This window comes from Polypterus senegalus, chromosome 7 (assembly GCF_016835505.1).
Source record: "Polypterus senegalus isolate Bchr_013 chromosome 7, ASM1683550v1, whole genome shotgun sequence".
Lineage (NCBI taxonomy): Eukaryota > Metazoa > Chordata > Cladistia > Polypteriformes > Polypteridae > Polypterus > Polypterus senegalus.
This window is the reverse complement of record NC_053160.1, coordinates 116,389,095-116,416,310: the sequence shown is the minus strand read 5'-3', so window position 1 is coordinate 116,416,310 and position 27,216 is coordinate 116,389,095. Positions and strand designations below refer to the sequence as shown.

The window sequence follows — 27,216 nt, the reverse complement described above, 5'->3', positions numbered from 1 at the left end:
AAGAATTTCCATTAAAAGCTTCCAAAGAGTGAGCCGTTTTAAAACATAGACGATTTTTTTTGTAATATGTAGTTAAGTATAATATGTAACAATGAAAAGCAAGCAAATGTTTAATTGCTAGAACATGTGCCTGTTAGTTTAGCAACACTCTGATTGGAGTCAATAAAAAATATAACTATAAATATTTTAATTGATAGATAGATTATACAGTCTGATGTATGTCGGTAAAACAACTCCATTAGTGCCTCTTAGTATACTATGATGGAATTAGCTGGTGGCTAAATGTGCTATACAGCATCTTGTCCAGAAAAAGGATGGGCAGCCTTCATCCATGGTGGCCTTTCATTTTGCCAGCATACTCTTTTCTGTCACTGCCTCCACATAGTACTAAGTCAGTCCTGCAATGCAATTGGCCCTCCTGACTATTTATTTAGGCACCTGCTTCCCCAACAGACTATAGCAGAGAACAATATACTAGCAAATACAAGTATAGACTGATAGAACTTTCCCCAGCAGCATGTCCCACACATTAAAGATCTTGAGTCTTCTCAAAAGGAAGAGCCTGCTCTGAGCCATTTGTTGTCTACTCATTCCCATTTAGTATTCAGATGGTCTTGACCTCCTACTCTGATGAACATGACCTGACCTCAGACATCCAAGACATGCCAACAATACACCATCACCTCCTGTGCCATAAATTACTTATTTATCTTTTATATTGAAACACTTTCCCTACACTCCATTTTCCACACATACATACTCTTCTAAGCACTGGGTGGGTTAGGATCTTGGTAAATTTCCATCTGAAATTGTAGATTTTCTTATATAAGAATCATTTAATAATTTTTTTGGAGATGAAGCCTATTCTTATAGATAGATAATCTGATTGTTTGACTGATTAATCCTTGTCAATATATTCACTTGTTTCTGTTGGAACAAGCATCAGTATAGCATAGCCTTTATGGCAACAGTATTCCTTGATGGCAGTGGCCTCCTTCAGCAGGATAAAACACCCTGTCACAGTGGAAAAAATGTTCAGGAATGGTTTGAGGAACATGACAAACAGTTCAAGGTGTTGACTTGGTCTCCAAATTCCCCAGATGTCGATCCGATCGAGTGTCAGTGAGATGTGCTGGAAAAACAAGTCTGATCCATCCACCTCACAACTTACAGGATTCAAAGAATCTGCTAGTAATGTCTTGGTGCCAGATACCATGAGACACCTTCAGAGGTCCATGCTTCAACAAGCTGGAGCTGCTTTGGTGGCATAAGAGGGCCCTACACAATATTAGGCAGGTGGTTTTAAAGTTGTGACTGATCGGTGTGTAAAAAGTGTTGTATTTTTGATGGCAACTTTTTGTGCATTATGCAGGAACATAACACTCAGTACACAATAATAAAAGAGCAAACTTTTACAAAAGTGCAAATCTGTTTCCTCGTTGAACTGGGCAGAGCAACAGTCCCCCAGCAGGGTTGGTTCATGGCTATGCCTCATGAAAAGCTTAGTATGCTTTTGTGACAATTAGGTTTCTAGTTTGTTTGTACTATATATTATTTGAGCTTGCCTTACTTGATGTTTCACTATATATCTATATCTATATATATATATCTATATATATCTATCTGTATATTTGAAGCTCCACCCTGTAGGGGCCCGTGGTCACCACCAGGGGGCGCCCCTATGCCTTTGGAGCCTTGGACCTCAGCACTTCTGCCACACCTGGAATTGCTAGGGGGAAGAGGAGCAGGGACACCCGGAGTGCTTGCAGGGATGCAGCCGGCACTTCTGCCACACTGGGGCGTTTTTCGTGGAAGATTGCCAGGACACACCTGGAGCACATCTGGGGCACCATAAAAGGGGCCGCCTCCCTTCATACAATGGCTGGAGTCGGTAGGTCGAGAGACAAGGTCTGGGTGGAGAGGAGCAGAGGCGGTCTGAAGAGAGAAGGCATTGTGTTGTGGCCAGGACTTTGGGAGACTTTGGGTGTTGTGCACTTTGTAAATAATGAAAAATAAACGTGTGTTGGTTGACATGAACGTGTCTGCCTGTCTGTGTCCGGGCCGGCTAGCACTATATATATATATATATACAGGGTGCAGCAGAAATAACTCACACATTTTGAAAAATCACTGTAGGGTCCCCAAAGCAGGTAGAGGGGTGCGGTCCGTTCCATTAGGTAAGGTACATAATAAAGTTTTCGGTCGTCACCATGCCGTGGTCGGTGAGGATCGAGGCTTTGCAGTGGAGGCTTTTTTCAAAAATGGCAAATCTGCAGCTGCAACGCACAGGGTGTTTCGCACGCGGTTTCGGTTTACGTGCTAATGAAAGTGTTCCAGACCGGAAATCGATTTTGCTGTAGTTTCAAAGAGTAAGGGCAACAGGAGGTTTTCAAACATTGTCCTCGGTCCTTGGACCAACTAAAGGAGGCTATTGAAGGAGAAATTGAAAGAATTTTGCCCGACATGCTGGTGAGAGTGATGGAAAACTTCCAAGAATGCCTCCAAATGTGTATCAGCCGTCAAGGCCACCATTTGGACGATATAATTTTTAAAACTTAAAGTAAAAAAACTTTTTATATCTACATTTGGGAAATAGAAAGTTTTTGGTGATACCTCGTAGCTTTTTTTTTCAATCCCCCTTTGAAATGTGGGAGTTATTTCTTCCGTACCCTATATATATAGGAAGGACCGGAAAGGGACATGAATAGCTTCCGGGTCACGAAGGGGCAACCGCCCTGGACTACGAGAGGACCACGGGAGAGGAGCAAAGAGATTCTGGCCAGTTGGGACCCGTGACCTCTGCCAGGGGGCGCCTCAAGCCTCGTGGAACCCGGAGAATTGTTATTTCCGCCACACCAGGCAAGATGGCGGATGAACCTGCCAGGGACGCCCCGAGTGCTTCTGGTGCAAAGGGCAGCACCAGGAAGTGCTGCTGGAAGGTCGTCATCAGCCACCTGGAGCACATCCGGGAGGGAATAAAAGGCACCGCCTTCTTACAGTCTGGGAGCTGGGAGCAGGACTAAGCTCCCAGGAGGAGACAGGCGGCCAAGGACTGAGGAAGAAGAGAGAATTATTGTGGTGATTAATTGCTGTGTGCATTGTGTGGTGTTCGGGACTTTAATCCTGTGTGTGTGTGTGTATATATATATATATATAGATATATAGATATATATATATACTGTATATATATATATATATATATATATATATATATATATATATATATATATATATATATATATATTTAATTGCAGCTGGAGATCCACAAACGGAGAAAATGAATCATGTAGCATAAAGTAGATTTTATTGCTGAGCTTTCACCCCCTGTCAGGGGCCTTCATCAGAGGATAATGCTTAGACTTAACAAGAATCAAAGAGCAATCAAAGAATTGATTGAAGAATATATATATACTGTATATATATATATATATATATATATATATATATATATATATATATATATATATATATGCATTTTTGTTACATTTAATGCAAAATTGTGAACCTTCTGGACATATCCTTATTACAAATATAAATCTGTTCTAAGTGGTCTTGTTAATTGAATCATAATTTTAGACTGTGCATTTACTATAATGTCCAATTTAGAAACAGCAAACAGTATAACAGCAAACAAATGTTCTACTTTATGTTAAGCACATAATAGCACCTGTAGAAAGTACAATTAAAAAGAGGTAAAATTGAATATTTCAAAAAACCAAAAAAAAAAAAAAGAGTTAGATTTTATACATGCAAAAGGCAAATTAATTAAAAATGAAAGCAAACTATTTCATAAGATTTTTAATAATATTTAATTATTTAAAATGGAAAGCTTAATATTTAATAAGGTTTTTAATACTTGTTCAGAATAATTTTAGATTACAATTTTTAGTTTTAATTTTTTTAAATACTTTGAATATTGGTATATAATAATAATAATAATAATAATACTTAAACACAGGATAAGAAAACTCACTTTAAAAATGTACCTTTTTATACCCCAAAACAAATGCATCCCTTTTAATGTTTTTGTGCTCTGTTTATTTATAGTGTCCTGGAGACATTTTTATTTTGTTTCAAGATGGGTCACATCTGAAAGACATGGAAATAGAATTTCAGTCCAACATTCGGAAACAAAAGGTTAAGCCATTGCTGTGGAATCAGAACACACTTCGTGTGAAAGCATTGGGTAAGGAGCCATGATCTTGCAAACAATCAATCATTTTTTTATCCATGTGTAGTAGTTTAAAAGCCTGTCTTATTTTTTATGTCATCATGTTATTTTTTTCATTTTACATAATGGTAATAACACTTCAGTGTTTATTTTATTTTGCCACTAGCTAAAGTGTAAAGTGATAAGTAAATGCTTACAATAATCTTTTCAAGCTGCCACTAGTTTTAATCTTTACAATGAGGTATTTCAATACATAGATTCTATATGTGTAGTTGGTAGACATGCTGCATCATTTTACCTGGCTTTTGTATTCATATATGGAGTTAAAATAATAATAATAATAATAATAATAATAATAATAATACATTTTATTTACTTGTATTCACTGTGGCTCCATTTGCTCCAACAGTTATTTTTGATACTAATCATCTGTTTTTCATGTTAGTGTTACATCTCACCCAGAGTTCATTCCTGATTTGTGCTTATCAGTTCTGACAAGCATGAGTATAGAACAGAAGATAGATGCAATGAATTGATATTTTGTACTTCAGTTTGAATTATCCTGACTAACTACACTTGCAAAATAGGTGAATTAAGAAAGAAATAATGATTTCAAAAACTAATATATTTATTGTGTGGCACAGAGTTGCAATAGTAGCTCTGCAGCTTTGCATTAAGGTGCTCCTAGAGCAGGGGTGTGCAAACCTTTTGGCTCAGGGGCCACATTGACTTTTAAAATTTGACAGATGGGCCGGGCCAGCATTAGATGCATACATATCAAACATAAACATAAAAAAGGCATTACAATGTTAATATTTGCATTGCACTTTTAGTGGGAACAGTGTTGTTGATCACCCTTTTTTTGCCAGTGTATCGAAGTCTGGTGTTAGTTTTGTTGTGGCAATTCTCAGAACAGATCTGAGGTGTTCATCGCTCAGCTGGAATCTGTGGGATGCTTTGTTGGTGTTTATCACACTAAAAGTCTGTTCTCACACATATGTAGAGCCAAACAACACCAGCATCCTCTGTGCCATCTTCTGGATGTTTGGAAATTTGGCTGCACTTAATAAAGCATAAAACTCATCCACTTTAAGAGAGTTGAACTTCTCCTTTAAGACGGTGTCACATTGCAGATCAATCAGTTCCAACTGCAACTCCTGTGGCACCGTTTCAGGGTCCTGTGTGAAGGGACATGACATCAGCTGAAGTGACGTGTACATTTTTCCAAAATCAAAGAACCGATGGCAGAATTCTCCATGCAGGTTGTCCAGTGATTTCCTGTATTTTTTCACAAGTTGAGGGGCCCCTTTCAGCGTAGCCAGTGTGGGGAAATGAACGAATGAGTTGTTTGACATTTGCTTTGAGAATAAAGCTAGCTTGGTTTTGAATGTTCTGACGTTTGTGTACATTTCATGCACAAACTGGTCCCTTGTAGCTTCATGTTCAGCTCATTCATGTGTGTCAGTATGTCCACAGCAAAAGCTAAACCACAAAGCCAATCTGTGTCACTCTGCTAAGGAAAATCGTCAGCTTTCTCAAGTAGCTCCAAAAATAAGATAATCTCCTGTTTGAGCTCCCACACTCGTCGACATACTTTCCCCAAACTTAACCAGTGAACATTGGAGTGGTAAAGCAAGTCCTGGTGATCAGCGTTAATTTCTTCAAGAAAACTTAATAAACTGGCGATGCTAAAGTCCCCTCACTCAAATAAAGTTAATGAGTTTTACAACTGGCTTCACTACGCAGTCAAGCTGCAATACAGATTTACACAGTGCTTCCTGGTGGATTAGGCAGTGTAAGAAAATTACCTCCTGCTCAGGGTTGTCCTCTTTCACCCTCTCCTGGATTCTTTTGAGCAACCCAATGTTTTTTCCAGTCAGATTTGGCAATCCATCTGTGTTAACGCTGGCGAGCAAACTCCAAGGTAGCTTGTGCCTATTGATGACCCCCGACACACTGTTTTCCCCATAGGGATTCCATGGCCAAAAACTCCTCCATTATCTCAAAATTGTCATTAATCCCTCTGATAAAAATGAAAAGCTGAGCGGTGTCCTTTATGTCATTACTTTCGTCCAGTGCCAAGGAATATAATGTAAATGACTGCGCTTTTTTGTTTAACTTACTAGCTAAGTCTTCGTCAATTAGCTCAACACGGCGAGTGTCTGTCCTGCGTGATAAGCTAATTTTTTCAAATTTGTTATTGCTCTCAGGACACAAGATACCTGCTGTCTCTACCATGCACTCTTTGAGAAACTCCCCTTTGGGGAAAGGCTTGCTGGTCTTTGCTAATTTAAATGCCAGCACATAACTTGCCTTCGTGCTTGATTCTTGGATGGTAGTTTGTCGGATAAAGGTGTTTTGCTGAAACTGCAAACTAGCTGCCAACCTCTGAGCAGTAGCCGTCCGTTCGTGCGTTGACTGGTTGTTAGCGTAATTAGCATGCTTGGTGGAAAAGTGACGGCTGATGTATTCCGCAACGGTTTCTTGGCAAATAAGACATACAGCCTTTGACAGGACTTCAGTGAAAATGTATTTAGTTGTCCATTCCTTATTAAACACTTGGCACTCACTGTCGACTTTTCTTTTCTTTGGCCCACTCATTGTTGCAGATGGGTTCAGAGCAGTAGCAAAATAATAACAGAGAGTAACCCGGCTGCACAAAATCAAGTCAATGTATCACTGCGCCTAATGCACCACCTGGTGGAACACCAGGAATTACAGGAGAAGGTCAAATGAATGCAGTCATAATTATGATATGATTTGATTTGGGCAATTTTGTAACAATCTTCGGCGGGCCAGATTAAAAAGACCAACGGGCTGGATGTGGCCTGCAGGCCGTAGTTAACCCAGAGTGTATTTGGTGTTTTGTGTGTGCTTGTCCTGTGATGGACTGGCACCCCTGTCTGGGGCTTGTTCCCGCCTTGTGCCCTATGTTAGCTGGGACAGGCTAATACACTTACCCTCCATAACCCTGCTGTGGATTAAACAGGTTAAAAAATGACATTATGCATTTATTATACCATATAATATGCTAGAATGTTTTTTTTCAGCTCAGGGTCTGCTAAGGATCATGGGAAGCCAATAATATTGAACAAAGGCATACCATAACACAGAATAAATAGGCCATAAACAGAAAAATCATCATGCCACGTTATGAAATATTTTAAGCAGTTAGTTATCATGATATATTAATACACAGGACACTAATGGTATAATTTGAGGAAGCCTGCCTTGACTAATAATGAACTCTCTCTGGCAGATTCAGCTATGGGACACATTTTACACTTGCTGGAGGTAGCAGTAAAGAAGAAAATATAAAAACAAAATGGGTGGCCATTATGGACAATGCTGCACATCCTCTTTGTGACACACTAACACTGAGTACTTTTAACCAATAAATTATGCAGAAGAATTATGTCATTAAACATGACTTGTGAAACTTTAAAATGTCTCACTTTGACTGTGACTGTTCTTTTCATCTTTCTCCAAGTCAGAAGTTTTTCTTTCTTTTCAGTTTTTGTAGTGTATACTGGGTGGGCACGTTGTTTATTATAATATTTATTTATTGAGTTTTGTAAAATGCTAAATTTCTTCTTTGGGTCATTAAAATACCATAAAGTACAATACATTGGCATAATACCTCACTATGACTGCCATCTTTTTCTTTCTTTTTAATTTTCTTTCTTTTTAGTCATTCTAGTTTGTCTATCTATCTATCTATCTATCTATCTATCTATCTATCTATCTATCTTAGTACACAGAGTACGGGGAGTCCAGAGCCTGTCCTTTGAAAGTTTCATAATGTCTATATTAATTTGTAGCGATTTTAGGAATATAGGTGGCATGGTGGCGCAGTGGTAGCGCTGCTGCCTTGCAGTAAGAAATGCTGGGTTTGCTTCCTGGGTCCTCCCTGCATGGAGTTTGCATGTTCTCCCCATGTCTGCGTGGGTTTCATCTGGGTACTCCGGTTTCCTCCCACAGTCCAAAGACATGCAGGTTAGGTGCACTGGCGATCCTAAATTGTCCCTGTTGGTGTGCTCTGCAGTGGGCTAGCACCCTGCCCGGGGATTTGTTCCTGCCTTACACCCTGTGTTGGTTGGGATTGGCTCCAACAGACCCCTGTGTTAGGATATAGCGGGTTGAATACTGAATTCAGGAATGTAAATTTTACAACAGCTTTTATTTATAGTACAAAGGACATTTTCATACATATGTTTAGTTCAAAGCACTATAAGTAGTAAAAAATAAAAGTTTCAAAAGAGGTAAAATCAAATAAACCTTAGTTTATATGTTGTGAGACTTGTCCGGACACCACCAGTCGGAAACCAAATCTTTATAAAAGTCACACGTTTATTACACACAAGAATAAAGTCCCGAACACCACACAATGCACACATCAAGTAATCTCCCCAATAAACCTTCTTTTTGTCAGTCTTTTAGCCGCCAATCTCCTCTTGGGAGCTTCGTCCTGCTCCTGCTCCCGTCTCTAGCTCCCAGATTGCTGGGAAGTGGCGCCTTTAATTCCCACTCGGATGTGCTCCAGGTGGCTGGTAACGATTTCCCGGCAGCACTTCCTGGTGTGGCGGAAGTGCTGCCCTTTGCCCCGGAAGCACTCCGGGCGTCCCTGGCAGGTTCCTCCGCCATCTTGCTAAGTGTGGCGGAAGTAATGTTCTCCCGGGTTCTAGGAGGCTTAAGGAGCCCCCTGGCGGTGGCCACGGGTCCCATCGAATTGGAAAGTCTCTCCTCCTCTCCCGTGGTCCACTCCTACTCCAGGGCGGTTGTGTCCTCCTGACCCGGAAGCTTTTACTGCCACCTTCCGGACCTTCTAGGCGTCCTGGCCGGGTAAGAACCCCAGCCGTCTGTGACAATGTTTATAATTATTAAAACAGTGTAAGTCAATACCATGGTCAGATGACCAGAGAGTGCAGGAAAGCAAAAACTCCAGCTGGCAAGAATCTATACTAATAAAAGGCAAAGCCCTCACTGACTCACTGACTCATCACTAATTCTCCAACTTCCCGTGTAGGTAGAAGTCTGAAATTTGGCAGGTTCATTCCTTACAGCTTTACTTGCAAAAGTTAGGCAGGTTTCATTTAGTAATTCTACGCATAACAGTCATAACTGGAACCTTCTTTCGTACATATATATGGCCATATCCTGCAGCTCGGTCGCTGTGTGAGGCAGAGTTGTGTCCCTCATCATCATGCCTCCCACGTAATTGAGTGCCTGCCCATATAAGGCCATCCATCGGCAGCAATCCAATAGACACGCAGCCGCTAAATATTCACGGGTGAAGGACTGTGCTTATGCAAACGAAGATAAGATAGTCATGGATGGACTAGTGTTTGGCACAAACTCAGCAAAAGTGCAAGAGAAACAAGTGCCGGGTCTTACATTAAATAAAGCCGTGGACATCGCAAGATCGCACGAGATACCACAAGCACAGCTGAGAACCTTCGATGCATGTACTCGGAGCGGCTCACGTGAACTGACTGTGAACACAGTACGCCGAGAACAAGGAAGAGCTCTAAAGAGCGCTGAACAAAAAACGCATTACACAATTGAGAAGACAGCAAAAGAATATGAAGCGAGTGCCGCATACAAGCATATTCATAAGTGCAGCTAGTGCGGAAACAAAACACGGTGTAAACCGTAAGTTTAAATTAAGTTTATAGACACGCTGCCGCTGGCATTTGTCATGCCTACGACGAATACGATATTCACGAGATACAAGTTTAATGAGAAGACGCGGGATATAAACAAGACTTTTGATCACTTTGTAACTGAGTTAAAATTGCTGATGAAGGACTGTGCTTATGCAAACGAAGAAGAAATGGTCAGAGATAGAATACTGTTTCGCACAAACTCAGCAAAAGTGCAAAACTTCTTTAACACACTTCTTCTCTTCTGTGAAGCGCGGGTATTTTGCTAGTATTCAATAAAATAAACCTCTAGGGCTTCCAGGGCCAAACGCCCATCCAGTCCCACCTGGGCATTCAACAATACTTAAATATGACAAAGTGATTCAACATTACATATGTGTGATGAAAAGTCCTAAAGGTTGGTACTAGAGGTGCAGGTATCACGGAGCAAGAGAATCCTTTAAACCTTCCAGCATCAAATGAGACCACAGGCTTCTTTGGTAGGTGGTGGAAGTGCAGAGTGCCAACAGAAAACACTAGGAAAGGAAAACAAAGACAAAAGAAATTATGAGTGCTTGTAAAAGATTATGTAAATAGAACATTTAGGACTGTCCAGTAATGGTGTTCTATGAAACAGTCATGTTTAAAATTTGCAATTATGCAGTATTAGTTATAATATTTTACATAAAAAGATGATACTTTTAAGATGACTAGAGACCTTTGCCACTCGTGTTGTGAAGGGGGGGCTGAACGCATGCTAAGGGGATGCAGTCGGATCAGCTGCTGGCTTGCTGTTGCCGTGCTGCGTGATCTGCATGTAGTGCAGTGCTTCAAACATTTAAAAGACTGTACAGCAGCTGTCCTTTTGTCTCACTGCCTTGTCTCACAGGACGTTAAAGTGTTTCCGAGAAAATCACATCTCGTCTACTTCCAAGACTTCCTAGATTTTTTTTTTATAATAGAGAGATATATACTAAGCAATAATACTCTCTTAGTATTGTTGCTTAAGTGTTTTGAGGAACTCCTCAGAGTTGTGTTGCCTGAACATATATGCTCCTGATAGGGCTACGCATGTCAAATTGGTCTTAAAGGAGGGCCAAACAAAGAATAACCCAGAATCTGACACTCAGAAAACTATTCTAATTAAATATAAAACAAGAAAGTAGGAATACCTTTTACAAACTACTTGATTAAGGGTGGTCTCTCGATCTCTCTCTCTCAAGCTCTGGAGAGGCTCTGAGTGGTATGTGCTACTCCCTGGCTGGATGCCATACAATTGGTGGTTGTTCTGGTCAATTAGAGGGTTACCTCAATGTGACTTCAAGTTGCAGAGATGAAAATTTTCACTCTTGTTTGTGTGTATGCAATAAACAATTATTGAGGATATTCACCTGTTATTGGAGTATTGGTTGCAGAGCTTGAAAAGCACTCTGTATTGACTTTGTATTCAGGCCAAAAAAAGTAGCATCTGCAGTGAAAGCTTGTATGTAGCTGGAGTATGGTGAGGCCATGAAGAATTACTTTTGGACAATCACAATGAGGTTCTGTAAAACTGCTTGATGACTCAGAAAAGGTTGGGTGGGATATCATTCTTATTTGTTCTAAGTAAGAGTGCAGAAATGATATCATCAGGAGGAGGAAGGAGCATCTTGAGAAACACCTAACCCCAAGGAAGCAGTGCCAGAAACAATGGTTTGTGTTGGATCCATGTCTAAGGCTGAGTCCACTGCATTCATTAAAAAGCAAGGCAAGGACATAGGAATGGATGACATCTGACCAGAAATTTTGAAAGCACTGGATATTGTGTAGGTGTTTTGGCTGTCATGCCTGGTTTATGTTGTAAGGAACGTGGAGACAATGTTTTGAAACTTGTAGACTAGGGTGTTGTCCCCATTCTCCATTTCTAATAAGGACAGCAAAAAGGTGTTTTCCAGCTACTGAGTAGTCACACCCATCAGCCCTCCTTAGAAAGTCTAAGTCAGTGTACTCCAACAGTAGAACCCAAAGAAGCTGGAAGGATTGTCCTGGTGTATCTGAGCATTCACTTGAAAGATTACTGGGGACAGAGAGGCCTACTCACGCCAGATTAGCATGTTGCTATTTTGACCATCACAGAAAATTAAAAACACAATGATGATGACATAATTCTTTAAACATCTAAACAACAATTTGCACAATAAAATATTATTCTGATAATGTCTACATGTAGTATCTATACTAATAAAAGGCAAAGCCCTCACTCACTGACTCACTCACTGACTCATCACTAATTCTCCAACTTCCCGTGTAGGTAGAAGGCTGAAATTTGGCAGGCTTATTCCTTACAGCTTACTTACAAAAGTTGGGCAGGTTTCATTTCGAAATTCTACGCATAAGGGTCATAACTGGAAGCTATTTTTCCCCATATAATGTAATGGAGTCTTGAGTTGGAGATGGCCGCGGGGGGCGGAGTTTCGTGTGACATCATCACGCTTCCTACGCAAGTATGTAGAGCACAAGGAAGAACTCCAAACAGCGATCAGCATAAAACGCCATTTCACAATTGAGAAGGCAGAAAAACATTATGAAGCAAATGATGCATACAAGCATATTCATAAGTACAGCTACTGCGGAAACAAAGCACGGCGTGAACCGTAAGTTTATATTAAATTAAGTTCATAGGCTACCACTAGCGTTTGTAATTTAGTGCCTGCCCATATAAGGCCGTCCATCAGCGGCAATCCAATACAAACACTGCCGGTAAATATTCACGTGTGAAGGACTGTGCTTATGCAGAGGAAGATGAGATGGTCAGGGTGGTGTTTGGCACAAACTCATTGAAACTGCGAGAGAAAGTTTTAAGTGCGGGTCTTAGCTGACATTACACGAGATGGCACCAGTACAGCTGGGAACCTTCGATGCAAGAACACCAAGCGGCTCACGTGAACTGACGCAGTGCACAGACAAAAGCAACAGTTCCAAAGAGTGCTGAACAAAACCGAATTACACAATTGAGAAGGCAGCAAAAAATATGAAGCGTCTTATACATAGAATCATATTCATAAGTGCAGCTACTGCGAAAACAAAGCACACGGTGGAAAAAGTGAATGTCCCGCTAAAGGAAGACAGTGTAAAAAAACCTGTGCATGCAGTTTGTCACATCACAGATAAAAAGGAAGACGAGCTGTTTATTGATGCAGTAAGGAACTAATCGATGAATGAAACCTCTTATCTTTACAACGATTGACAAACACGGAATGTAACTTGAACACATCCTACAAATACGAGCCTGATTGAAAGAAATAATGATAATCAAATCCTTGATGACAGCAACATTCAATAACACTCACAAAACAATTACTGTATATTGACAATCATGTTACGTTATTTTTAAAATGTTCCCTTTTCTTTTTCATAACTTCTACTTCTCCACTGCGATACACGGGTATATATATAAATGTATATATATACCCCGATCTACAATATATACTTTAGCATAGACAAGCCACACGCTGTGGCTAATTGTAGAGTCTTCGCCTCTAACGCCGAGGTTCGATTCCCGAGAGGGGATGTACTGAGTATGTACGCGTGCTACCCGATTCATTTTACCTTCGCATCTCCTTGGTTTGGGACGTATGAAAAAATATTAGGTTAATGCAGAATCATGTTACGTTATTTTTAAAATGTTCCCTTTCTTAGCACAAGCACAGCTGAGAAGCTTCGATGCATGTACTCCATAACGCGTTAAAAAATAACGCATTTAATCACACTTTCAATTCCAAGCAAACGGGAACTTTTGTCAATGCATGATTTCCTGGTACATCCATTACACTGATGCACACATCACAGCTACAAAAATGTTAGTCGGAATAAAGCGCGTTCTTACGACGGATCATTTCGACTTCCGAAGCCTTGATAAAAGCATGGTTTTGTGCACACTGAAAAGCAAGCAAAATTAGATGCATTACAGAAAGCGGACTTTGTGGCTCTTACTGGGGATCATTGGACTTCCGTGACCGTTAGTAATTCTAAATACATCTAATTACAAAATGTTCAATGATCACACTGTTTTAGCCTAATGTACAAAATAATTTTGGCTAATGTTACTCAGAGTTTAAAGAGTAAGCTGGTCAAATTACCTTTTATGTTTCTGACTTATTTTTTTAAGAAGAAAAACTGCACTTTATGGTGAAATTTTGGTTATTATTATTTAAAGACAATACTATTCTGCAAATGTACTTAAAGTACTTAAACTACCACTTTATTTTTAAGTCTGCCCAATTTTAACCAGGGATGATATTTTTGTTTCTGTTTTGAATTCAAATGCAGTTTAAAGGCTTTTTTTCAGAAATTAAAACAGCTTCAGTTTACAATATTCATGTCCATGTCTATTATTTGATTCTGTAAGCCCACTAAAACCGTTTTAAATAAAAAAAAAAACATTTGCGATTTGGGGCAAATTTACGTGCGATTACATACGATAAATCAAGATTAATTCTTACACAGCCTCTAATTAATTGGATTAATTTTTTAATCGAGTCCCACCCCTAATATATATATATATATATGTAGATATATATATGTAGATTTGTATATATATATATGTGTATATACAGTATATATGTAGATATGTATATGTTGTATATACAGTATGTATATATGTGTGTATATATACAGTATGTGTATATATATGTATATGTATATATATGTATGTGTGTATATGTGTATATATATATATAACTGTATATATATGTGTATAGATGTGTATATATATATATATTTATATGTATATATATGTTTATATATGTGTCTGTGTGTGTGTATAAATATATATATATCTATACTAATAAAAGGCAAAGCCCTCACTCACTCACTCACTGACTCATCACTAATTCTCCAACTTCCCGTGTGGGTGGAAGGCTGAAATTTGGCAGGTTCATTCCTTACAGCTTCCTTACAAAAGTTGGGCAGGTTTTATATCGAAATTCTACGCGTAATGGTCATAACTGGAAGCAGTTTTCTCCATTTACTGTAATGGAGATGAGCTTCAACGCCGTGGGGGAGTTTCGTGTGACATCATCACGCCTCCCACGTAATCACGCAGTACATAGAAAACCAGGAAGACCTAAAAAGCGCTGAAGAAAACATGCATTATATAATTGAGAAGGCAGCGAAACAATAAGAAGCGGAAAGTGACATATACAACCATATTCATGAGTTCTGCTACTGAAACAAAGCACGATGTAAACCTACACTTTAAATTAAGTTCATAGACAGGCTGCGCTGGCGTTTGTAATTTAGTGCCTGCCCATATAAGGCCGTCCGTCAGCGGCAATCCAATAGCAAACTCCCACTAAATATTCACGGGTGAAGGACTGTGCTTATGGAGAGGAAGATGAGATGGTCAGGGTGGTGTTTGACACAAACTCAGCGAAACTGCGAGAGAAAGTTTTAAGTGCCAGGACTAAGGTAACATTAAATACAGCCATGGACATAGCACGAGATGGCACCAGCACAGCTGGGAACTTCGATGCATGTACACCGAGCGGCTCACGTGAACTGACGAGTGCACAGATAAAAGCAACAGTTCCAAAGAGCGCTGAACAAAACCGAATTACACAATTGAAAAGGCAGCAAAAATATGAAGCGTCTGATACATACAAGCATATTCATAAATCCAAAACAAAGCACACGTTGGAAAAAGTCAATGTCCCGCTAAAGGAAGACAGTGTAAAAAAACCGTGCATGCAGTGTGTCAGGTCTCAGATAAAGAAGAAGACGAGCTGTTTATTGATGCAGTAAGAAACGAATCGATGAATGAAACCTGTCATCTTTACAACGATTGACAAACACGGAATGTAACTTGAACACAACACATCCTACAAATACGAACCTGATTGAAAGAAATAATGATAATCAAATCCTTGATGACAGCAACACTCAGTAACACTCACAAAACAAATACTGTATATTGACAGTCATGTTACGTTATTTTTAAAATGTTCCCTTTTCTTTTCTAGCTTTTTAACACACTACTTCTCATGCGACGCGTGTATATATATATATATATGTATATATATATATAACCCGATCTACATACTCGAATAATGGATACTTTATTCGCCATCAATGATTGTTTTGGTAAAGCCATACTCAGTGTATTCATTAGATGAACGGTAAAAAAGTAAGAGCGAGGGAAGGATGACTTATTGAGGCATGCAGGCTGTAGTGCGCGTCAACTCTATCTGAATTGCGCGATCACATTTGAAAAATATATCTTTTCAAGTTCTATTTAGTCCATATGTGTCAAACTCAAGGGTCAGGGCCACATCCGCCCGGCGTAATTATATCCGCCCGCGAGATCATTTTATATACTGTATTATTGTTATTAAAGCCCGGTATATGAAGCGCTGGTAACACAATAAACTACAGATCCCATAATGCAGCGCTTCAGCTGCCTTGCCAACACTTACCGAGTTAATCAAGTTATTGCGAAGCTAGCTCACACGATGCTGAAGAGAAAAGTTGATTCTGAAAATAGAGCCTTTAAAACCGATGGGAGGCTGAGTATATGTTTACTGAACCCGTGTGTCTCATTTGTGGAGCTAATGTGGCTGTAATTACAGAATTTAATCTAAGACGGCACTATGAGACAAAACATCAGGTTAACCTGAATGCAATGCAGAAGATACAGAAAGCAGCATAATTAAATAAGAATCTGACACTTCAGCGGACGCTTTAACCGTGCACAATCACAAAGTGATTTCAAGTGAAGCTGCTTTTATGGGAGACACAAATGCACCAGTGCACTTGCCCCACTTTCCCTGTTGCCAAGTAATGTTAAACCAAGTCCTCACTACGGTGTTCCCAAACACGCACTTTGCTGATAAACTGAGCGCACTGAGTTTGCACGGCGCTTTGGTGACTTTGAAGAACAAAAAGTCCGTCTACATGCGGCTCGAACCTTGTGCATGTTTGGTAGCACATATCTGTGTGAGAAGCTCTTCTCAGTGATAAAGACTAACAAAACAGCACACAGGAGTCGCCTCACTGATGAGCACCTGCAATCCATCCTGAGAATCTCCACAACACAGAACCTCACACCAAACAGAAACGAACCTGTGGCCAAAAAGATGCCAGGCGTCCAGCTCTAAAATGACATATGAGCAAAGACAACTGAATGATTTGATTTGTTATTGCTGAAAGGAACACATTTTATTTATATTTCTAGGTTTTGTTATGCAGCATGTTCATATTTGAATTTGTATAATTTTGACAGGATATATTTTTATGGAGAGCAAAATCTTTTGGGATATTTAAAATCTAAGTTTATTTTTATATAAAATTACATAAGAGTAAAGAAATTTGAATGTTTGTTCTTTTAACGTTTACTTTATTTCTAACTTGTATAATTTAGACAGGATAAATTTTTATGGAGAGCAAAATATTATAAGTTGTTTAAGGTTTGAGTTGATTTATTCAGAATAATATTCCTGTCTGTTTTACCATTCCTACCAAAGATATTTCTGTCGACTAAATAAAAATTCCTTCTATTTAAAATTTAAATAGAACTTGAACAAATACGATAGTTCATAATATCCACGCAGACTTGCACGTAAGAGCGGAGTTATCCGTTTTAACAAGCAGCGTATTGCACTGATCTGAAATAGCTGTGTGTGTATATATGTAGATATGTATGTATATGTATATATGTTTATATATGTGTGTGTGTATGTATATATATATATGTATTTGTGTGTGTATGTATGTATGTGTGTATGTATTTATGTGTGTGTGTATATGTATGTGTATATATGTAGATATATATATGACAACAACACTCATCACTCACAACAGTGACAAAACAATTACATTGACAATCATGTTACGTTATTTTCAAAATGTTTCCTTTTCTTTTCATTGCTTCTTTAACACACTACTTCTCCGCTGCAAAGCGCGGGTATTTTGCTAGTATATATATATATATATATATATATGCCAGCAACACTCATATCAATGACAAAACAATTACATTAACAATCATCTTACGTTATTTTTAAAATGTATGCTTTTCTTTTTCATAACTTCTTTAACACACTACTTCTCCGCTGCGAAGCGCGGGTATTCTGCTAGTTTAACATATAATATGAAAAAAGCAATCTATTCAATTCAGTGTGTTCAATCAAACTCATTAAAAAAAAGTTCTCCCTTACTGAAGAATAACGTCTTTTATCTAATGTATTCAATAATTCCTGGGTAGACTAAGTGCATGTTTGATGGATTTTCTTTAACGCCCCAAAAAAAAAACAAAACCAAAACTGTAACTTCTGTGTAGAAGACGACTGCTAGATAAATGCATTCAGCTATCCATCCATCCACTATCCAGCCCACTATATTCTAACTACAGGGTCATGGAGGTCTGCTGGAGCCAATCCCAGCCAACACAGGGCACAAGGCAGGAAACAAAACCCAGGCAGGGCACCAGCCCACCACAGTATATATATATATATATATATATATATATATATATATATATATATATATATATATATATATATATATATATATATTCTCATGTGTTTAATGTATGGTGTTTTATTTATGGCATGGGAAGAACATGCAAACTCCACACAGGGAGGACCTGGGAAGCGAACCGTGCCGCCTGCTTTCAGCTAATGACTGGATAAAAAGCATGCTTTTCAATAAATATTAGATGGAGTTATACTGGGGAATGAAAAAGCTCTTAAAGTACAGAGGCTATGAAATGTAACTGATTTAAAAATAATGACTGCAATATTAAGCAAAAGTGCAATATATTTTTTTTAATTCCTGCAATTGGCCAGTAAAATGAAGACAGAAAATTAAAATCATCTGATTGATGCTTTTCATTATTTTTTACTGAAGATTTCCCTGCAGGAGTTGTACATGTGAACATCTATTTTGAGGGAACATTAATAGCTAATGTTGAGCTCTTTTACTACACCACAATGGGACAGATAGAAAACCTTCTCAACAATGTTGCAGATCCTGTAAGCTTCTCATGTCAAGTAAGTTTTGATTTTTATGTGCATATGCTTACTTTTTATGGTTTGAAAGTAGCAGCTTAAAAAAAACTTTTTAAAATATTATCTCTATATATTGAATTTTGCAGTTCTGACAAAATATGTTGAACTTATGACATCTGAATTTTGTTTGCATCAGGTTTTTTGTTCAAATGAAATCAAACTTTATTTTTCACATATATTTATTTTTCTATTATATACAGTACAATATTTAATGAAATCCTTAGTTGCTGAACTCCAAGATTGTGCATTGAAGAAGAATATATATGTCTATTATCTAAAGAAGAATATATAAGTCATGTGTTATTGTTTGACAATAAAACAGTAATACATGAATTTGCATTACACCATAATTACAAAACATGTGACAAATAAATAATAAGATAACAGCTTAAATAATTTAGCACAAAAGTAGTTATTGACACATCCCTCATTCAGGATAATGAAAGAATGTGGAAAAAAGCTCCAGTGGCATAGCTAGGTGTGGGTGGAAGGGGCAGTCTGCCCCGGGTGGCACATTTTTGGGGGCGGCATTATTGGCCAAAAAGCTCAATACAATTTGTGTGTAAGCAGCAGAGTTCGGAAAAATATCACACATGAGCAAAAAAAGTAAAATTCTCTGATTTTTATCCACAAATACTTCAAGAATCATTTTCAGACTGTCCTTCTGTGACATCATCAGAAACAGAAGTTGAAATTTGAGGCAATAACAAAAAAAACACATAAACATTACACCAATAATAATTTAAAGGAAGATAAGCAACTAATTTACAATTTATAATTCTGTTTTGTCATCAATCCGAATGTGTTCTTGCTCTGCGCAGAAAACATCCCCACCTATCACTTGTACACTACACTGGTTCTAGTTTTCGCACCATAATTATATTAAACTAATAATGAGAACACAGCTTATCAGTGTGCCTATACTATATTCTTGTCTAGTGGATACTTATAAATAATTATATGTAAAAAATTATTGCTGTTTTCCTATATATGAATAAATCTATGCATGCAAATCTATGACACAAGACCGGAAGTCCCGCCCCGTCGCCCCCTGATGGCGTCACGCCGGAATTCCCTGGCCCGCCCCTCCCCCTGGTGGCGGATTGGTCAAGGGCTCCCTGTCCCCGCCCAGACTCCGCCTTGAACCCGCCTCTTGCACCTATTTGTTCAATAAACTGTCAACGGACCATTTGATGGATGTCTGCCCCCTCGTTGAACCCGCCCTGCACCAGCTTGGCTCCATAAACTGTCAATGGGCAGTTTGATGGATGTCTGCCCCCTGCTTGAACTCACCATCACCCCCCCTCTCCCCAGGACAAGCCCAGGCATGTTACAGCCTTTACCTCGACAAGACCAGACATACCCGGGGGCTGCCTTGGCCCCCCTCTCCCCGGTCCCCCTCTCCCTAGCACAAGCCCAAACATGCCTGTGCCGTGTCCTGACAAGTCCAGGCAGATTGCCGCCTTGGCCCTGCACCAGTCTGAGTACGTTCCCATCCATACCCTGCCGGCCTGAAGGGCCTGCCTCGACCCCTGGGGTGAGGCAGCACCTGACGGTCGGCCTCCCCACACTTCCCAGACCTCTCTCTGGAGGATTTGTGCTCCCTGCCGAAAGGCTAAAAAGTGAAGCAGTTTGTTTTATCTATGATTTTAATATGAACATGAAATTAAAATATCTCATCTTTGCTTTATGACTTCCGACTCTAGGCTTTTTTCCATTTCACAGACAGATTCTTTTGTCATCTTACCAAAGCAATAGGCACATCCAGAGAGAAAGAAATGAGGCACACCGACACCTGCTCGCAGGGGCCGTCAGGGGGATGAGAGCAGGTCTTGGTGAACCTCATTTCTTTCTCTCTGGATGTGCCTATTGCTGCGGCAAGATGACAAACTATTAGATCAAAGACACGGTCTGAGTCAGTCAGTCAGTGCGATCGCACCCTGTTTTGCCCAATGTGTCAGGCCACACTTAACCATAGGCTTCCCCACACTTCCCAGCCACTTCTGAAAGGGCGGTATAAAACAGAGAAGCATTTTGTAAAGAAAATGGAATCTAGGACCGAGGTCCCAAGCAAAGCTTCAGATCTGTGGGGTTAAAAGATGTTTGTTGCCCGAGTTTCTTGAAGCTGAAGCGGCGGACGCGGGTCGGACCAAGTTGTGTGAAACCAAGGTAGAATCAGATGGCGACGATAAGGGAAACCCAACTTTAGTTTACGCCACGCCCCTCCCTTTTACCCTAAATACTCCACCTGCTAGTCACCGGATCCAGACGGATGACCAGACCTCGGCATTCGTTGAAGCTTTTAGCGCTCTCCGCATTTCGCCAGCTACAGACTCTGAAATGACGGAGGTCAGCATAACATCCTCAGGGTTTCCGCCTCAGGCTCCAAAGCCTGAATCTTACCAATTTTATAACTCGGGCTGGGTGGATGGCTTTCGGGACCACTAAGAATGTGACCCGCATTATTTTACTGTACGACCTGATTACACTCTCTGGGCTACAGACGTTGAGACCGATGCTGGATTTAAGTCTCCAGGGCCAGTGAGTTCTTACCCCATCTTCGTTAATGGTGATCAGATGGAAACCTCTTACCTAGCTCCAGGACAACCTTGGGTGAACAAACAAGTTCCAGAGGAACCGATGTCGATCGGACTTTCTGAGACAGATATGGACTGCCCTGATGGTGTGTTGTCTGAAACCTGGAAAAAGGCCCTGCAACTTGTTAAAGGGCTGATGACGTCTCTGCTGGACATTATTGTCTACTACGACCAGAAAAAAGAATGTCAAGGCTGTGATATAAATCACCCGGGACAGTCTAGGCATACGTGCCTCTTTAAACCTGAAATCGGATACCGACAAGGTTGTTTTCAGAAGATTCTGAAGATTTTCCGTAAGTCTTGGCTGAAACGATTGGCGGTGAAAGTTCTGGGGTATTATAATATTCTATTGCCGATTCCCAAAATAGACACAGTGGTTGAAAAGACTGTAGATGAATTTGAAAATACCAGCTCTATTTATGATACTGTAATGCAGTCATTTTATGAAATGGATGAATACTCTTACTGTGTTACCTGCCATGTGGCAAATGAGTTTTGTAAACGTAATCTTAATCATGAGGGCCATATGAATATGTGGACTAAATATGACCTGGAATTTGATGATATGATAGAACTGGTGGGTCTTTCTGAACCTGAAACCGCAGCAGTCTGAACAATTCAGAATCCTAAATAAATGTTTTCTATATTGTTGTGTTGTCAGTGTCTGTTTCATCAACGGTGATGGAGCAGGTCTTGGAAAAAACATATTATAACTCTGAGATCCCGGGGGCCTTGGGGGGTAAAGAATCCTTGAAAAGAGCTCTCTTGCATGCTGGGCACCGTATTGGGGACCAAGAGGTTTCCAACTGGTTATCGGGGCAATACACCTACACAATACATAAACCTGCCAGAATCCATTTTAAAAAGAATAAAGTGTATGTTTCCAATATAGACGGGCAATGGCAGATCGATCTGGCGGATATGACAAACCTGGCCGAGTATAACTGAGGCTACAAATATCTACTGACTTGTATAGATATTATTTCTAAATATGCCTGGGTCAGGGTTCTGAAAAACAAAACGGGTAAAGAAGTAACCAGGGCTTTTCGAGATATTTTGGAGGAAGGTAGAGTTCCTGTCAAACTTCAGACCGATAGCAGTAAAGAATTTCTCAATCGGGAATTTCAAAGCCTGCTCCATAAACACGGGATAAAACATTTCACCACCGCTAGTGAATTAAAGGCTTCGGTGGTGGAGAGGTTCGATCGAACCCTGAAAACCAAAATGTGGCATTATTTCAGCTCCCGGAATACCCGGTCCTATTTGCCAGGGCTACAGGACTTGGTGAAATCTTACAATCTCAGCTATCACCGAGGCATAAAAATGGCCCCTGCCGAGGTGAAGAGTTCCAATTCTTGGAAAGTCTTTAAAAACTTATATGGTCTAACTAAACCCAAAAGAAGTGTAAAATATAAATTCAAAGTCAGAGATACGGTGAGAGTGTTGAAAGCCTGCAATCCTTTTACCAAGGGCTACGAACAAACATTTTCAGACGAGGTATTTATTGTTTCTGAACTAGTCCCTAGGGATCCGCCTGTCTACAAGCTCAAAGATTATGACGGCGAAGACATTATAGGTTCCTTTTACGACGCAGACTTACAAAAGATTCAAGGGCCGGACGTCTTTAGGATTGAAAAGATTTTGCCGAAAAAAAATATCCATAGAAAAAAGCATATTTTGGTGAAATGGCTCGGATGGCCCAAAAAGTTTAACAGTTGGATCCCTGAATACTACGCGCAAGACGTTAAATACTGAGAATGAAAAATAGTATGTGATTCACCGGCTGTTCACAATGGAGAGAAAAAGCTTTTACGTCGTTCTTCCCAGCAATTCTTCCCGGGATGTTTTCCCTAATAATACCATCGCCGAATTTACCATCAAATTAGCCACCCTCATCGAACTACAGGGTCCCTGGGAAGTTGCATTGGTCGAAATTCAGTATCCGCACACCTGGAATACCCTAGATAAACCGGATAATATATCTATCGTAGTTACATTTTATACTATTCCAGCGGGTTATTACTCTAGCCTCGAGAAAGTAACCTCGAAGATGAATGAAGCATTGGCGAAAGAACCCAAAGCTGTTGAGGGCAGCTCAGCCAACACTCCAATACTTGAAAACACCATGAGATTCCGCTACAGCGATATCGAGCGAAGATTCTACATCGTAAGCACCATGAAGGATGAATCTTTGCAGTTGGGAAGGCTTTTAGGAGCTCATGCGGACGTGAACATAGGTCTGGTGAATGAAGCTCCATATCCTGTGGATATCAGAGCTGAGTTTTATACCTTGTACTTTGTACATCTACAGCGACATTGTGTCTCACCAAAGAGTCGGAGACAGCTACATCCCTCTCTTGAGATGCAAACATAATGAGGATGAGATGAATAAGATTACCACAATCACCTACGACAGGCTGCACTATGCTCTGGTCAGCAAGAGTCAGTTTGATACTTTGACCGTTGAAATAAAGACGGATCAGAACAAACTGGTTCCATTTCAGTTTGGTAAAGTCATTGTCAAGTTACATTTCAGACACTGTAAAAGCTGTATACACGACTAATACAGAGATGAGATCTTACCTGGACCCTAGCCCTTACGTGCAGTATTATGAAACCCAAGCGGGCAAGCGCTTAGCGCTTAAAAGGTCAGTGGAAGTTGAGGCTTTCTGATGCCATTGAGCCATTTATTGTTGAGGGACTAGGTACATCTTGCACGTGTATTCCATATTTATAATCTCGAACCTATTAAACTAGTAATGAAAGGAATGGCAGTGCTTAATAGGGCCCCGAGAAACCCTCCTTTCTGATTTAAAAGGGCTTTTTTCTTTTTAATGGTGAGTTTTTTATCGCCGAGTTTTTCAACGGAGCAACAATGCTTCTTCAGCAACTTGAACTGTCTGGAAGTCAGGGGTACGTGGCCTTTTAAAGTATTGAGAGCTATTTCGGCCAGAGCGTAAATTAAATCGTCCGGAGCCTCGCTCAACAGCGCTTTTCTACGGCGACAGGACACCCTGTGCAGGGTCTTGAGCAGAGGGAGATTTCTTTTTATTCTGATCGACATGCCAACTCTTTCTCAAATACTAGGGAAATTGCCTGTCTTTATCTTTTCACGACGTAGGCTGCAGGCCAGTCGGAAGGAAACAATCCGGTACGTAAACGAAATTTGTCAGGTGTCTGGGCTTTCAGATCCATCAACTGGTAACCATAAGGGGACTGCGTAGCGTCCTCAAAGGCCTCCAAGAAAAATTTCACCCTGCCAGGGTACATTTGACGCGCTAAATTCGTAATTTGCAGCATATATCTCTCGAGTTTTTAAACAGGGTAATGTAATTGGCGTTCAGATTTATCGTTCTACTTTTCTTGCCTTGAAAGAATACATTTTGGACCAAGTAAATGATGGACAAATTCCTGTGATGAGTATATTTTGTGAAGGCCCTTTCTATCTCTTGGCTATGGCTTGCCTGTTCCATCAAATCGTCGACGATCGCCAAGTTCACACGGTCAGGCGGTAGTAGTTCATCGTCGCTTAAGGAGGCAGGTAACCTCTCCAAAAATCTGATATTGGGAAATTGGGCTAACAGTTCGTCGTTCAGAGTCTGCCAGCAGCTATAAAACCAGACTATATTGTCAGGTCAGCGAGAAAGTACATGATCCGCATGCTCCAAAAGCTTTTTCACATAATGCGATTTACCCGAACAGGAGGGTCCCGAGACTATTTTTGAGAAAGGATGTTGAAGTCTAAAGTCAAAACCCTCTTTAGTATCCATAGGGGAGAGATGTAAAATTGGGCACGATAACCCTTTTGTTGTACACCACTCTGAATCTTTTTCTGAGTGGACGATTTTGCAACATCAGGTTCTTTTTGTTCCTATGAATCTGCGTGCCGTGAACCGTTATTTTTTTTGTCAATTCGTGTTCTACAAAACTATGCACTAGATCCATTAATGAGTATAGGTTTACCACTTGAACAGTTTCGTGATTGAGAGTAATGCCCTTTACCTTCATGCAGACCTTGCCTTTGAACGTTTTGTACGCGTATGTTTTCGGCCTGCCAGAAACAAATTCTTCTATGAAGTCGTCAGGATCTAGTTCGCTGGTGATTTCACCTAAATAGTCCCTGAACGGTGGAGTGTACTGTCCGGGAGAGGCTGTGAAGATAACGGAATCTGTATCATGATACAGAATCCTCGGCCCTAAACGATCCAACAATTCGTACAATTCTAGGCGGGCATAGGCCGTGGTGAAAGCGGCGATCACGACATTGACGGGTCCGGGTAGTACGTATCTATCATCTGCATACCTCCACTGCACTTCAACGATTTTGTCACTGATAAAGCCAAAATAGGAGACCCGATACACGTCTGAGAACAGGTAATCGAAGAATTCTTGGCTTCTGACCGAATTTTCCCCATAGAGAATTCAGAAATAGCTTGGAAATTTGTCTCTTAGCGGGGTTGGAAGCTATGTTTTCACTCTCCAATGATACGCCTTCTTTTATGAAATAGTTGTCAACATAGCATTGTTGTAACATGTTTGCCTTTCAGATGAATTTTGATGTACTCGGAAAATAAATCTGCGGTACTCTGTTCGTAATTCCATATCTCATGAATTTTTAAAACTCTGTACCCTTTATCTAAGGCCTTGAGTATCTCGATCATTGTGAAGGCAAAGGCCGGTGGACGTCTGGGTTTCTGCACACGTACGACACAGAACAAACATCAATTTATTACAAATTCTTAAAGGGCGGACTGGAAAATGCAAATTGCTAGAGGCTAGTATGGTGATTTTAATGAGCCCGAAGTATTTCTTAAGATCGCCAAACTCATCAAAAACAAAGATCGGATGGCCGATCGGGTAGGTTTTTTGACGTAAGGGTACAGACTTGTAAAATCGTAATAATGCATTTGCTCATCGCCTTGAACCTTATGATATAATTTGATCGCGTTGGTGTGTCTCCATACAGGGCATCACAGGGATTGATAGGTTCAGGAAACTCAAAGCACCTGAAGAAATCCTGAAGCTCCGAGTCCTCTTTTTTCATGCGTTCCCATTGATTTTCCCAAAGGACTCTTACCGTCAGATTCAATTTTTCACGCAGTTTCTTGAGTTTGTTGTCAAACGTTTGAAACAATTCAGCATAAGGAGCCCCGGTGAGAGGATGTTTGGCTTGCGCCTTGTAGCACTCTGGACATCCGTGATAAAAGCAGCCAGCGAACTCAAAGGCCGTCGGGACACCCTGAACTTTGGCATAACCATCTAGATAAAAGGATCCCATCTTGACTTCACCGTGATTCAGGGTGTGCCAAATGTTTATTTTTTCCTTTTCAGAAAGAAACATCAGCCATTGAATAGAAGCATTAGAATAAGCTTTGTAAGTGCTTTTGTAATGATCACTCGGAATGATTCCGATTGCATTATCAGGCATGCAGTTTTGTCTGTACATGGACAGGCAGAGAGAAACTAGGGTCATACACTGAAAAGGATCGATTTTGCCGATCCTGAGCACTTCCTCTCTAAATTTCATGCACGCCGTTCTCAAAATAACCACGTCGTTTCGACAATAGTAGGCCATTTCTTGTCTAAAGTTGAAGATACCGCTTTTAATTGAGTCGTACCAAAACAAAAACTCCTCTCTTTCCTGTCTCATCATGTGCTCAAAACCGTAATATTTAGGTTCTAGGTATGGTCCGATGTAATTTTGATTTTCAGCGGTGTTAAAGAAATGGGGAAAGTACCCTTTTTGAGTCTGGAATCCCAGG

At 40.1% G+C, this 27,216-nt stretch overlaps 1 protein-coding gene across 1 annotated transcript in view; it reads left to right on the top strand.

The window, feature by feature from the left end:
- Positions 1–27,216, top strand: part of LOC120532063 (B-cell scaffold protein with ankyrin repeats-like) — a 213,612-nt gene that overhangs the window by 42,700 nt on the left and 143,696 nt on the right. Inside the window, exons 4-5 of the mRNA XM_039757970.1 lie at positions 4,048–4,186; positions 18,697–18,839. Of these exons, the coding sequence (XP_039613904.1) occupies positions 4,048–4,186; positions 18,697–18,839 (282 nt within the window). The remainder of the gene's footprint in view (positions 1–4,047; positions 4,187–18,696; positions 18,840–27,216) is intronic.